This window comes from Salmo salar, chromosome ssa13 (assembly GCF_905237065.1).
Source record: "Salmo salar chromosome ssa13, Ssal_v3.1, whole genome shotgun sequence".
Classification (NCBI taxonomy): Eukaryota; Metazoa; Chordata; class Actinopteri; order Salmoniformes; family Salmonidae; genus Salmo; species Salmo salar.
The window spans coordinates 61161656-61177323 of NC_059454.1; the positions used below are offsets into that span (position 1 = coordinate 61161656).

Below are 15668 nucleotides of genomic sequence, written 5' to 3' on the forward strand. Positions count from 1 at the left end.
TAAGACCACTCTCAACGAGATGCATAGGGTCATAAGAAAAAAGGAAAATGCTCACCCAGAGGCGGTGCTCCTAACATTGATTTTAATGCAGGAAAACTGAAACCTGTTTTACCTCATTTCTACCAGCATCTCACATGTGCACCAGAGGGGGAAAAAAGTCTACATCACCGTTACTCCACACACAGAGATGCATAAAAAGCTTTCCCTCAGCCTTTATTTGGCAAATCTGACCATAACTCTATCCTGCTGATTCCTGCTTACAAGCAAAAACTCAAACAGAAAGTTCAATGCAGGACTGTTTTGGTAGCAAAGACTGGAATATGTTCCGGGATTCATCCGATGGCATTGAGGAGTTTACCACGTCAGCCTCCTGCTTCGTTAGTAAGTGCATTGCCGACGTTGTCCCCACAGTAACCATACATACATATCCCAACCAGAAGCCATGGATTACAGGAAACATCCGCAAAGAGCTAATGGCTAGAGCTGCCGCTTTCATGGAGCGGGACACTAATCCAGACGCTTATAAGAAATCCCGACTCGCCCTCCAACGAACCATCAAACAGGCAAAGCGCCAATACAGGACCAAGATCGAATCCATAATCTGGACGCTACACCGGCTCTGACGCTCATCGGATGTGGCAGGGCTTGCAAACTATCACAGATTACAAATGGAAACCCACCCACGAGCTATGCACGCTTTTAGGCAAGCAACACTGAACTATGCGCATGAGAGCACCAGCTGTTCCAGACGACTGTGTGATCACTCTCTCCGTGGCCAATGTGAGTAATACCTTTAAACAGGTTAACATTCACAAGGCCATAGGGCCAGATGGATTACCAGGATGCCTTCTCAGAGCATGCACTGGCAAGTGTCTTCACTGACATTTTCAACCTCTCCCTGACCCAGTCTGTAATACCTACTACAATGCATTTGGAAAGAATACAGACCCCTTGACATTTTCCACATTTAGTTACTTCACAGCCTTGTTTTAAAATTGATTCAATGCTTTTTTCCCGTCATCAATCTACACACAATACCCCATAACGACAAAGAAAAAAATATTTTTTAGTACATTTTGCAAATGTATTACAAATAAAAAATGGCACCGTTGGCAAACCTGTATTTGGGGAGTTTCTCCCGTTCTTCTCTGCAGATCCTCTCAAGCTTTGTCAGGTTGGATGGGGAGCGTCGCAGCGCAACTATTTTCAGGTCTCTTCAGAGATGTTCAATTGGGTTTAAGTCCGGGCTCTGGCTGAGCCACTCAAGGACATTCAGAGACTCTTCCCGAAGCCACTCCTGCGTTGTCTTAGCTGTGTGCTTAGGATCGTAGTCCTGTTGGAAGGTGAACCTTCGCCCCAGTCTGAGGTCCTGAGCGCTCTGGAGACGGTTTTCATCAAGAATATCTCTGTACTTTGCTCCATTCATCATTCCCTCGATCCTGACTAGTCTCCCATTACCTGCTGCTGAAAAACATCCCCACAGCATGATGCTTCCACCATGCCTCACTGTGGGGATGGTGCCAGGTTTCCTCCAGACGTGACGCTTGGCATTCAGGCCAAGGAGTTCAATCTTGGTTTCATCAGACCAGAGAATCTTGCTTCTCATGGTCTGAGTCCTCTAGGTGCCTTTTGGCAAACTCCAAGCGGGCTGTTTAACACCTTATAGGCCTACTGTCATTAATGTATAGCCTACTTATTGAATGTTAATTGGTGTCTAGCTGTAGGCTAGTTGTCTAGTGATATTGTCAACCATCATCAGCTGATCCAGGAAAGAAAACAAATATTGATCGAAAATAATAAAGCTAAATAAATTGTCTACTACTTTTGGCAATGGATGACACGGAGAACACCTGAAAAACAAAGCAATGAGTGCTCTAAACAGCTGACTGACAAAAGCAAACCATGATAAATCAACTGATAAATCGAATGCATTGGAATAAAGGCATAGGTTATTTTCATCAAGGATGCATGGCAAACAAATGGCAAAAATTAGGAAGTAAAAGGAAAATCTATGAGTATTGGAGCTCAGCTGAGGCCGAAATTCAGCACTACTGCGTGGACAGCGCCACCACATAGGAATAAATGGTTTAAACCATGACAGAGAGGTGGGGGTGTTCGTTTTATTTGGAAGCTTTTATTTTCATATTTATCGTTTGTAAAACATGTTTACCATTATCTTTTAAACAAATAGGAGAATGCTTAAATTAGCATTATTTAGAGACCCCCCTCAACCAAAGTTATACTTTTGTTGAATTTAGGGAGCTAACATCTCATTTAGGGGAGCTGAACCCCCCCCCGTAATTCATACCTTGTGACAAGGCCTCTTTCCCCTCAGGAGGCTAAAAATATTTGGCAAAGGCCCTCAGATCTTCAAAAAGTTCTACAGCTGCACCATTGAGAGCATCTTGACTTGCTGCATCACCGCTTGGTATAGCAACTGCTTTGCATCCAACCGCAAGGCGCTACAGAGGGTAGTGTGTACGGCCCAGTACATCACTGGGGCCGAGTTCCCTGCCATCCAGGACTTCTATACCAGGTGGTGTCAGAGGAAGGATCTAAAAATGGTCAGAATCTATCCACCCAAGTCATAGACTGGTCTCTCTGCTACTGCAAGGCAAGCGGTACCGATGCACCAAGTCTGGAACCAACAGGACCCCGAACAGCTTCTACCCCCAAGTTATAAGACTGCTAAATAGTTAGTCAAATATTTAACCAATAGCTACCCGGAATATCTGTATTGACCCTTTTTGCACTAACTCTTTTGAACACATACGCTGCTGTTACTGTTTATTATCTATCCCATAGTCTAGTCACTTTATCCCTGCTTATATGTACATATCTACCTCAATTACCTCATAGCCCTGCACATCGACTCGGTACTGGTACCATGTGTATATAGCCAAGTTATCATTACTCATTGTGTAATTATTCCTTGTGTTATAATTTTTTCTATTTATTCCTCGTTTTAATTTTTCTACAATTTCTTTTCTTTTTTTTCTGCATTGTTGGGAAGGGCCCGTAAGTAAGCACTGCACTGTTAGTCTACACCTGTTGTTTACGAAGAATGTGGCAAATTTAAATTTGTTTTGATGAAGTCAAGAAGCTACTACTACTACTACTACTACTACTACTACTACTACTACTACTACTACTACTACTACTACTACTACTACTACTACTACTACTACTACTACTACTACTACTACTACTACTACTACTACTACTACTATCAAGTTCGCTACATTGACCAGCTAGGTTCACAATGTAAAAAAAAAAGCAACTTGTGAAATTAGAGGATAATTTAATATAACCATTAGCAACAATTTAAAGAGTATCTGTGAAAAACTGGACCAAAGCTTTTGTACTTATGCATAATCAATGAATATGGTATTGTACATTAGGGGAAATAGATTAAAGACACTCTCTCTGCTCCTCTCAAAACAAACATCACATTGACGCAAAGCTGATGGCAAAGCGACGCGTACATGAGTGGTGGAGAGGACTTCCAAGGACTTATTAAGAATGTTCTTAAGAGGCAGCTTTTGCCATTACAAAGCCTAAATCAGCAAAAAGTAGGATACCTTTAATCAGGAGTTCACAGCGATTTTTTTCCTTGACATGATAAAATAACTCAAGCGTGGATTGGTAACTTGTTTTCTAATTTTGCACACAGAAAATAGAGGCCCTATGCAACTCGATCAAAAAGAATGGCACTGATTGGCCCTCATACCCAGCCGCCCCGTTTGACCTAGAGATTTGAGTATTTGCATGTAGATGTCTGTCCTCATGCTGAACAATTTGCCTCAAGGACCCATAAGGTCTGTTAGGACTGATTTTTCTCCATCTTGGACATTTTTGAAAACCTTTAAATTCTTCTCTTTATGAACCATAGGACCAAAGGACACCACATGTGGAATGCAGGCCCATGGTATATGTTTTAACTTAGTTTGAGAAAAGCTAAGGCATTGGTCATTTAAACCACTGTAAATCCACTCCACATTGGTCTATCAACTTGAAATGTGCCATTGCTATCATGGACGTGCCTAAGATGGACCACTCTGAATTTGGTATTGATATCTCAAAAAGCAAGGAAACTATTAACAGCTCATTCTTTATGTCAGTGATTCCCAAACTTTTTATAGTCCCGTACCCCTTCAAACATTCAACCTCCAGCTGTGTACCCCCTCTAGCACCAGGGTCAGCGCACTCTCAAATGTTGTTTTTTGCCATCATTGTAAGGCTGCCACACACACACTATATACATTTATTAAACATAAGAATGAGTGTGAGTTTTTTGTCACAACCCGGCTCCTGGGAAGTGACAAAGAGCTATAGGACCAGGGCACAAATAATGATATAATAATAATCAATCATTTTGCTCTTTATTTAGCCATCTTACATATAAAACCTTATTTGTTCATCGATAATTGTGAATAACTCACCACAGGTTAATGAGAAGGGTGTGTTTGAAAGGATGCACATGACTCTGCAATGTTGGGTTGTATTGAAGAGCGTCTCAGTCTTAAATCATTTTCCACACAGTCTGTGCCTGTATTTAGTTTTCCTGCTTGTGAGGGCGAGAATCCACTCTCACATAGGTACATGGTTGCAAAGGGCATCAGTGTCTTAACAGCACAATTTGCCAAGGCAGGATACTCTGAGTGCAGCCCAATCCATATATCTGGCGGTGGCTTCTGATTAAATAACATTTTCACAGAACCGCTTGTTGCAATTTCGATGAGGCTCTCTTGTTCAGATACTGGTAAGTGGACTGGAAGCAGGGCATGAAAGGGATAACGAATCCAGTTGTTTGTGTCATCCGTTTTGGGAAAGTACCTATGTAATTGCGCACCCAACTCACTCAGGTGCTTCGCTATATCACATTTGACATTTTCCATAAGTATGAGTTCATTTGCACACGAAAAATCATACAATGATGGAAAGACCTGTGTGTTGTCCTTGCTAATACAGACAAAGAAGAGCTCCAACTTCTTAATCATAGCCTCAATTTTGTCCCGCACATTGAAAATAGTTGCGGAGAGTCCCTGTAATCCTAGATTCAGATCATTCAGGCAAGAAAAAACATCACCCAGATAGGCCAGTTGTGTGAGAAACTCGTCATCATGCAAGCGGTCAGACAAGTGAAAATTATGGTCTTTAAAGAAACCTTTAAGCTCGTCTCTCAGTTCAAAAAAGTGTCATTATTTTGCCCCTTGATAACCAGCGCACTTCTGTATGTTGTAAAAGCGTTACATGGTCGCTGCCCATATAATACACAAGAGTTCAGGGGCCTTGCTTTAACAAAGTTAACCATTTTCCCTGTATTGCCCAAAACGTCTTTCAAGCTGTCAGGCATTCCCTTGGCAGCAAGAGACTTCCTGTGACATCGGGTGCTATAGGTGTCATGGAGGACAGGTAGTTTGCCCCCGCTGATGCGTTGTGCAGACCACACCACCCTCTGGAGAGCCTTGCGGTTGAGGGCAGAGCAGTTGCCATACCAGGCTGTGATACAGCCCGACAGGATGCTCTCGATTGTGGATCTGTAAAAGTTAGTCAGGGTTTTGGGTGACAAGCCAAATTTCTTCAGCCTCATGTGGTTGAAGAGGCGCTGTTGCGACTTCTTCACCACACTGTCTGTGGGTGGACCATTTCAGTTTGTCTTTGATCGATGTCCCTTCAATGTGGATAGGGGGGTGCTCCTTCCGCTGTTTCCTGAAGTCCACAATCATCTCCTTTGTTTTGTTGACGTTGAGAGAGAGGTTGTTTTCCTGACACCATACTCCGAATGCCCTCACCTCCTCCCTGTTGGCTGTCTCGTCGTTGCAGGTAATCAAGCCCACTACTGTTGTGTCATCTGCAAACTTGGTTGATGATTGAGTTGGAGGCGTGCATGGCCACGCAGTTGTGGGTGAACAGAGAGTACAGGAGGGGGCTGAGCACACACCCTTGTGGGGCCCCAGTGTTGAGGATCAGCAAGGTGGAGATGTTGTTTCCTACCTTCACCACCTGGGGGTGGCCTGTCAGAAAGTCCAGGACCAAATTGCACAGGGTGGGGTTGAGACCCAGGCCTCCAGCTTGATGATGAGCTTGGAGGGTCCTAGAGTGTTGAATGCTGAGGTGTAGTCAATGAACAGCATTCTTACATAGGTATTCCTCTTGTCCAGATCGGATAGGGCAGTGTGCAGTGTGATGGCGATTGCATCGTCTGTGGACCTGTTAGGGCGGTATGCAAAGTGAAGTGAGTCTAGGGTGGCCGGTAAGGTGGAAGTGATATGATCGTTGACTAGTCTCTCAAAGCACTTCATGATCATGATGACAGAAGTGAATGCTACGGGGCGGTAGTCATTTAGTTCAGTTATCTTTGCCTTCTTAGGTACAGGAACAATGATGGCCCTCTTGAAGCATGTGGGGACAGCAGACTGGGATAGGGAGCCAAAAGTTGAGTATGACACAAATATAAATTTTCACAAAGTCTGCTGCCTCAGTTTGTATGATGGCAATTTGCATATACTCCAGAATGTTATGAAGATCAGATGAATTGCAATTAATTGCAGTCCCTCTTTCCCATGCAAATGAACTGAATCCCCCAAAAACATTTCCATTGCATTTCAGCCCTGCCACAAAAGGACCAGCTGACATCATGTCAGTGATTCTCTCGTTAACACAGGTGTGAGTGTTGACGAGGGTAAGGCTGGAGATCACTCTGTCATGCTGATTGAGTTCAAATAACAGACTGGAAGCTTCAAAAGGAGGGTGGTGCTTGGAATCATTGTTCTTCCTCTGTCAACCATGGTTACTTGCAAGGAAACACGTGCCATCATCATTGCTTTGCACAAAAAGGGCTTCACAGGCAAGGATATTGCTGCCAGTAAGACTGCACCTAAAATCAACCATTTATCGGATCATCAAGAACTTCAAGGAGAGCGGTTCAACTGTTGTGAAGAAGGCTTCAGTGCGCCCAAGAAAGTCCAGCAAGCGCCAGGACCATCTCCTAAAGTTGATTCAGCTGCGGGATCGGGGCACCACCAGCACAGAGCTTGCTCAGGAATGGCAGCAGGCAGGTGTGAGTGCATCTGCACGCACAGTGAGGCGAAGACTTTTGGAGCATGGCCTGGTGTCAAGTAGCAAAGAAGCAACTTTTCTCCAGGAAAAACATCAGGGACAGACTGATATTCTGCAAAAGGTACAGGGATTGGACTGCTGTGGACTGGGGTAAAGTCATTTTCTCTGATGAATCCCCTTTCCGATTGTTTGGGGCATCTGGAAAAAAGCTTGTCCGGAGAAGACAAGGTGAGCACTACCATCAGTCCTGTGTCATGCCAACAGTAAAGCATCCTGAGACCATTCATGTGTGGGGTTGCTTCTCAGCCAAGGGAGTGGGCTCACTCACAATTTGGCCGAAGAACACAGCCATGAATAAAGAATGGTAACAACACATCCTCCGAGAGCAACTTCTCCCAACCATCCAGGAACAGTTTGGTGAAGAACAATGCCTTTTCCAGCATGATGGAGCACCTTGCCATAAGGCAAAAGTGATAACTAAGTGGATCGGGGAACAAAACATTGATATTTTGGGTCCATGGCCAGGAAATTCCCCAGACCTTAGTCCCATTGAGAACTTGTGGTTAATCCTCAAGAGGCGGGTGGACAAACAAAAGCCCACAAATTCTGACAAACTCCAAGCATTGATTATGCAAGAATGGGCTGCCATCAGTCAGGATGTGGCCCAGAAGTTAATTGACAGCATGCCAGGGCGGATTGCAGAGGTCTTGAAAAAGAAGGGTCAACACTGCAAATATTGACTCTTTGCATCAACTTCATTTAATTGTCAATAAAAGCCTTTGACACTTCTGAAATGCTTGTAATTATACTTCAGTATTCCATAGTAACATCTGACAAAAATATCTAAAGACACTGAAGCAGCAAACTTTGTGGAAATTAATATTTGTGTCATTCCCAAATCTTTTGGCCACGACTGAATACACTACTGTTAAAAATGTTGGGGTCACTTAGAAATGTCCTTTTTTTTTTTTTTTTTTTTAAAGCACATTTTGAGTGTCTAGTTTCAGAAGCAGATGCCTCACAAGTCCTCAACTGGCAGCTTCATTAAATAGTACCCCCAAAACACCAGTCTCAACATCAACAGTGAAGAGGTGACTCTGGGATGCTGGCCTTCTAGGCAGAGTTGCAAAGAAAAAGCCATATCTCAGACTGGCCAATAAAAATAAAAGATTAAGATGGGCAAAAGAACACAGACACTGGACAGAGGAACTCTGTCATAGTTTTGATGTCTTCACTATGATTCTAGTACAGTGTATATATACACACACAGTACCAGTCAAAAGTTTGGACACACCTACTCATTCAATAAAAACCCTGGAATGAGTATGTGTGTCCAGACTTTTGACTGGTACTGTATATTTTCCTAAATTTAGGACAGACACTTCAAAACCTTGTTTCTTATGATTTATTTTCTGTTTGCGTTTCTATGGCCTTTAGTAGTAAAGGCCCCAATTATTTTTTTTGATACCTATAGGGGTTCTAAAATTCTAAATCAAATAGCTAAATGATCCATAATATCTTAAAATAATTCCATACCATATGTCAGTTTAGCACCCCCCTCCTCAACATCGTAGACTAAAGAATTATGCACTGGGTAAATGCAGGCACTGGGCTGGAGGCAATACAGAGTTTGGACAGATTACCACCTGTCACACAGCGAGTCTGCATGCTCCTCAAACAGTGGTTGATGCATGGAGTGAAATAACCGGAGTAGCCTGAAAAAACTTGCATATCGATGTTTTTTTTTTTTCCATGTCCCTGCCCATTTGATAATGGGCCATTCTAAATCTAAACAAATGTTGCATATTAGTAAAGACAAGATTACATTTAGAATAGTGAACATAGGATCAGTTGATGAGAGAACAGCGTGTATCAGTCACAACTAAAGTTGCTAAATAACTCTGAATCTAGCATATAGGACCTGTTTCAAATGATCACTTTTACGCTCAACATAACCACTTCATTTGCACACTTGCTCCGGGCTGGGCAAAATATCCTATCTACCTAGTCTCGCCACATCAACATTGTGGTGAAGAAGGTGCAACAGTGCCTCTACAACCTCAGGCGCCTGAAGAAATTCGGCATGGCCTCTAAGACCCTCACACACTTCTACAGATGCACCATTGAGAGCATTCTGTTGGGCTGCATCACCGCCTGGTACAGCCTGGTACAGCAACTGCTCTGCCCTCAACCGCATGCCTCTCCGGAGGGTGGTGCGGGCATCCCAACAAATCACCGGGGGCACGTTGCCTGCGCTCCAGGACATTACAGCATCCAGTGTCAAAGGAAGGCCAAGAAGATCATTAAGGACCTCAGCCAACTGAGCCACAGACTGTTCACTCAGCTACCGTCCAACAGACGGATACAGAACAGGTGCATCAGAGCTAAGAGAGAGACTAAAAAACTGCTCCTATTATCAAACCATTGAACAGAAATCACTAGCCCTCTACTAGGTGATGCACACACTCACACAAAACACTGCATATTCTTGCGGTATACAAATGGTGTACATTCAAGTAAATATAACTGCCACTATGAAAACTGTTAAATACATCCCTAGTCTCTCCACCCACCCAAAACAACAGATGAGACAGACCATAGTTTAATACAAGAAACAGCTGTATTTGACCAAATTTCTGACAAATTTTGGTGTAAATATCATTCTCTCTAATAGAAAAATCACCCTTAATAAATCCAAAATAATAATTACAATTTATCAAAAAATACATTCCATTGTCATTACCACAGTATTTCCAATGGAAATAGAAAACCATATGCAATTTAAGTACTATTCTTTTTTGCTTAATAACAAATCTATACGATTGTAAGTGCATTCAGGTGACAAGGCAGAGTTGCATTAGCTAAGATTGGCGTCTCTGTCAGAAGATTGGCATCTCTCACGTTAGCTGCCAGTATTATTAAGTACAGTACCCTCAGAAAGTATTCACAACCCTTAACTTTTTTCACATTTTGTGTTTTAGATTATTGTCCTGCTGAAAGGTGAATTTGTCTCCCAGTGTCTGTTGGAAAGCAAACTGAACCAGATTGCCTGTACTTAGCTCGATTATGTTTATTTTTATCAACAACAAAAAAACTCCCTAGTCCTTGCCGATACAAGCATACCCATAACATGATGCAGCCACAACCATTCTTGAAAATATGAAGAGTGGTACTCAGTGATGTTGGATTTGCCCCAAACATAACACATTGTATTCAAGACAAAAAGTTAATTTCTTTTTTTGCATTATTATTTTAGTGCATTACTGCAAACAGGATGTATGTTTTGGGATATTTTTTATTCTGTACAGGCTTCCTTCTTTTCACTCTGTCATTTAGGTTAATATTGTGGAGTAACATTGTCATTGATCCATCCTCAGTTCTCTCCCATAACCATCATTTAAAATCACCATTGGCCTCATGGTGAAATCCCTGAGTGGTTTCCTTCCTCTTTGGCAACTGAGTTAGGAAGGATGCCTGTATCTTTGTAGTGACTGGGTACACTATCCAAAGTGTAATTAATAATTTCACTATGCTCAGTGGTATATTTTATTTTACCATGCTAAATTGTATATTTTATTATACCATCTACCAATAGGTGCCCTTCTTTGTGAGGCATTGGAAAACCTCCCTGTTTTTGTGGTTGAATCTGTGCTTGAAATCCACTACTCAACTGAAGGACCTGACAGATAATTGTACCTTTATTTAAGTTGGCAAGTCAGTTACATTGGTCTGCAACTTTCTGTGGTGCTATGGCTGTTACCACAGTGACAAGATGGCTGGATAGCGGCTGTGGCAGCATATTTAACCTTTATTTAACTAGGCAAGTCTGTTAAGAACAAATTCTTATTTACAATGACGACCTACACTGGCCAAACCTGGATGACACTGGGCCAATTGTGCCCTGCCCTATGGGACTCCCAATCATGGCCGGATGTGATACAGCCTGGATTCGAACCAGGGACTGTAGTGACACCTCTTCCACTGAGATGCAGTGCCTTAGACCGCTGTGCTCTGTTGGTTACAGAGATCGGGTAGTCATTAAAAAATCATGTTAACCACTATTATTGCACAGAGTGACTCTATGCAACTTACATGACTTGTTAAGCAAATGTTTTTCTCCTGGACTTATTTAGCTTGCCATAACAAAGGGGTTGAATGCTTATTGACTTAAGACATTTCAGTTTTTCATTTTGATTCATTTGTAAAAAAATAAAAAATCATCTAAAAGCAAAATTCCACTTTTACATTATGGGATATTGTGTGTCGATCAGTGACATATATACATTTTATCCATTTTAAATTCAGGCTGTAACACAACAAAATGTGGAAAAAGTCAAGGGGTTTGAATACTTTCTGGAGGCACTGTATCTTTAGAAGATCCTACACAGTCAGGTACAAGTCCCTGGACTGCACAGTGATACGTTGCAGTTACCTGCACTGCAGCAGAATCATACCAGGTACAGTCCCCAACCTGCTCCCCTCCTCTTCTCACCTCTACTCTTTTCTTATGTGGCGACTAGAAGAGTTGGCAGTGTTAGGAGCGTAGAAATAGAATGGACAGAACAGGCATAGTTCTCCATGTCATTGGGAAGTGGATATGGTTGGCAACCTATTGGACGTGCTTCACAGGGAGCTAGGAAATGTCAGGCATTAAAGTGCTTAAAAAATATTTCTTCATTCTTAAATAGATACAATTGTTCACTTAACATCCAATCAACAATTGTTAATTGCTTTTAGAGGACAATGCCCATTCTAATAATTATGTTTCTGTGTCCAGGTGGCAAACTGTCATCATATCCCATATCGACCCCTAGCCCTATGTACTTGTGGAGATCTGAATGGATAAGACTGGCGTAAGTAATATGGTAATAGCGCTAACTTGCGCTGATTGGCTGAATGATATTTTTCCATATTGCTTACACCAATCTTCTCACATCTCTACTAGTGAGGCAGAGGTGGCAGGGGCTAGGGGTTGATTTGGGATTGGGCCCATTTGTCATCTATAGGTGGTCTGCTGAGGTTGTCTGTGCTACATGGAAAAGTGGGCATGGTAACTGGAATAGGACCCGGTGCAGACGGTCCTAACTGATATCTGCTAATCCCTGAGGTGAAAAATAAAACTGTTGATGTGAGGTGTAGCCAGAGCTCAGAGGACAACCAGTATAAAGTGGCTCCGGGGTGAAGTTTCCCCTTGGTAGAGATCTAGGATCAGCTTCCCCGCCTCTAATCCTAACCTTAACCACTAGTTGGGAAAATGCAAAACTGACCCAAGATCAGCACCTTACTTTTAATAGCTGTAGACGGACAGACAGACATTTAACCAGGAGAACTCCCTTATTGTTGCGAGCTGGGATTTGTAGTTCCCTAACTGCTCCTGGGGAGTACAGAAACTACAGAGATAGGCTTCATGTGCGATTCTCCTGATTCACAGTGCCCCCCTGTGGTCAACTCCTGCAGCTTGTTACAAAAATATACAAAAAAATGTACTTCTGCTGCAGCGACCAAAGTTAGGTTGACTTTTAAATGTGCAACTGTTGGAAATGTACTGCGTTTTGATGGTGTGGTCGATGATATTCCCTGAACTGTTTTCTCTAGTGAAGAGTAAGGCCAGAAATGGACACAGGTAAGATATGGGAGTTGACTTGGGAGGTGAGTAGAGTAAGGTAGGCAGTGATGGCGAGCAAGAGAGACACAGAAAAATAACGGCAAACAGAATTTCGGAAGAGTGCCGATTGGTACAATCCTAAACGTATAGGTATGTGGTGAGTAGAACATTGAGGGAGAACAGCCTGAACAGTGCAGGAAATGTATGATCCATCCACCCCTCTCCACCATCTTCTGTCCAGGTGCCAGTGGCTATATGTTGAGAGACTATACTGGGCCTCTCCTCTGCAGCTCCTGGATAAATGCTGAAAGAGAAAGAGGGGGGAATTAGTGAGAAAGAGAGGCTCAAAAATTCCTCACATATTATCCGAACCTACAAATTATTTATTTTAAATACCTCATGGATTAATATTATTTTCTCAATTCTCATCATTACAAATCATTTATCAGTATGACTTATTCTGAGATATGATTTGTAATAATGAGAATTGAGAAAATAATATTAAACCAAATAAATAATGTGTGTAAAGGGTAGATAAATATACTGCAGTGGCTGGAGCAAAAATGTATTATGATTCTTATTGACTGTACTGCTAGTAACAAAAAAAGAAAATGCTAGGGAGTGCTTCTTGAATGGGATGGGCCAAATCAGGAACTCACCCCCGATAATTTCATCTTTCACTTTATGGAGCTCTTTTCTCACTTCCTCAAGGATATCCTAAACACACAAATCAAAATAGTATGATCTGAGAAGGATGCCAATAGATTGTCTTTATCTGACACCATTAGTAGAGGAGCAATGGCCTCCTGTTATGTCTAGTCTACATGACAGTAATCCTTTAAACACAACAAACAGGTCAAAGGTGGAGCTTACCTGTTTGATTCGCTCCATCTCTGTGTCTTCACTGCCTGTGCTGGCCGTGGTGTTGTTCACTGCCTTCATCCTGATAGAAACAGATATAGACAGAGAGAGGAGCAAGATGGGAGTAAGAGCGATGGGAGGAGGAGAAAGGGAGAGAGAGGAGCGAGAGCGATGGGAGAAGGAGAGAGAGAGAAAGAGGGGCGAGAAGGGAGTGAGAGCGATGGGAGAAGGAGAGCGAGAGAAAGAGAGCGAGAGAGAAAGAGGGGCGAGAAGGGAGTGAGAGCGATGGGAGAAGGAGAAAGAAACAGGTAGAGAATGGGAAAAAGGAGTGAATGGTGGGACAAGATGGGCAGAGAGCGGGAGGTCAACAACAAAGACCAAGGATATGGAAGCTCAGTTTGGCCAAAAGTGGCGGGTTGTTACGCTCCCGAGTGGCACTGTCTAAGGCCCTGCATCTCAGTGCTAGAGGCGTCACTACAGACACCCTAGTTCGAATCCAGGCTGTATCACATCCGGCTGTGATTGGCAGTCCTATAGGGCGATGCACAATTGGCCCAGCGTCGTTCAGGTTTGGCCGGTGTAGGCAGTCATTGTAAATAAGAATTTGTACTTAACTGACTTGCCTAGTTAAATAGGCTGCCACGGCTGCTATCCAGCCATCTTGTCACTGTGGAAACAGCCATAGCAGACCAATGAGCAGTGGATAACGCCCCTCTGCTGGTGTTGTACAGACATAGAAACTGAAGTATTTTCAATGGTCAGTGTGGCGTGACTTTGGCTACATTACTTGCAATAGGTTTTTTCCAACTATGTTGTACTAGTACACCAGATTTAACTTATCATAGCCACTGATCTTGAGTTAATACATTTTGTTTCCAAATCTGAGGGGGTGTGACAATTGTTCGACTTGCGAGAGGCACCAGTCCAGAAACAGACCCTAACCTCTTGGCACTTGACGTAGATATGAAAGAATTGGACTGGTACTATAAACAATATGGTAGTTTCCCTACCTTACCCTCTGATAGGCTAAGTGGATATATATTTTTACCATATTGCTTTTACCCATCCAATCCCTTCAAATCTACACCAATGCCTAGGGCAGGTGTAGGAAAGTAGATTTTTGTTGGGTAAATGGTTGGGGGGCCGGAAAATAACAATGTGTACATTGCAAATTGACCACAACCAAGCCCAAAATAAGTAACTTGCGGGCCAATGTTGTCCCGCAGGCCGCCTGTTGCCGACCCTTGGCCTAGGGTGTATAGAGGGTTGTTTCTGGGCTGGGCCTTGTCATTAGCAGGAGCAGGACAAATATGCTTAGTCAGAGGTCATAGTAAATGCACTTACAGCAGGCTCAGTGCAAAGCCGTGGAAAAAAGACACCGTTGACTGAAACCATCTCTTGCGCTATTTTTGTGACCCTTTTTAAAATCTTAAGACCGAAAAGACAAAAACAGAGAGTACCAAATACATGACCAGGCCTTGAGGATTGCTAGGACCTAAAGCAGTGTGTTTCTCAATCCTGGTCCTGGAGAGGTGCACATTTTAGTTTTTGCCCTTGCACTAAAATACATACTGGATTCAACCAATCAATCATCATCATCATCATCATCATCTTCATCAAGCCTTTGAATAGAATCAGTTGTGTTAGTGCTAGGGCAAAAACTAAAATGTTCAAAGCATTGTGTTGCCTAATCCCTTGGCCACACGCAGCACACAGGGCTGTTGGTAGTTCCCTAGTGGGACACTCCAGGGTGAAGTTTCCCCTTGGTACAGATCTAATATCAGCTTCCTCTCCCCAATCCTAACTTTAACCATTAGTGGGGGAAATGCAAAACTGACCCAAGACCAGCGTCTAAGGGCAACTTCACCCTACACCAGTGGAGTAGCTGCGGAGAAGCTGTAGACAGACATGGAGCACCAGCATTAGGGTCTAGGGATAAAGGTAGGGTGGGGCAAATAGGGTGTACCTGGGCAATTGGGCAGAGGATGGAGAAGGGGGGGCGGGAGGAAGAGCAGCGGTGGTGGAGGTGGGGCTGCTCTCCTGCAGCTGGGTCTTGGTGGTTGAGTTAGTCCTGTTTGAGACATGCAAGATTCTCTCAAAAACACAAAACACGTTCTCTTTACAGAGGTGGGATAGAAAA

General features: G+C 43.0%; 1 protein-coding gene across 2 annotated transcripts in view; it reads right to left on the minus strand.

Annotated features, from left to right (window-relative positions):
- Positions 1 to 9663: 9663 nt before the first annotated feature.
- Positions 9664 to 15668, minus strand: part of LOC106567542 (vasodilator-stimulated phosphoprotein) — a 39138-nt gene continuing 33133 nt past the window's right edge. For both annotated transcript variants that reach the window (XM_014136967.2, XM_014136966.2), the window contains exons 10-13: positions 15495 to 15599; positions 13541 to 13610; positions 13327 to 13384; positions 9664 to 12971 (exon numbers count right to left, since the gene is read on the minus strand). In XM_014136967.2, coding sequence (XP_013992442.1) covers positions 12934 to 12971; positions 13327 to 13384; positions 13541 to 13610; positions 15495 to 15599 — 271 coding nt within the window. In that variant the 3' untranslated portion in view covers positions 9664 to 12933. The remainder of the gene's footprint in view (positions 12972 to 13326; positions 13385 to 13540; positions 13611 to 15494; positions 15600 to 15668) is intronic.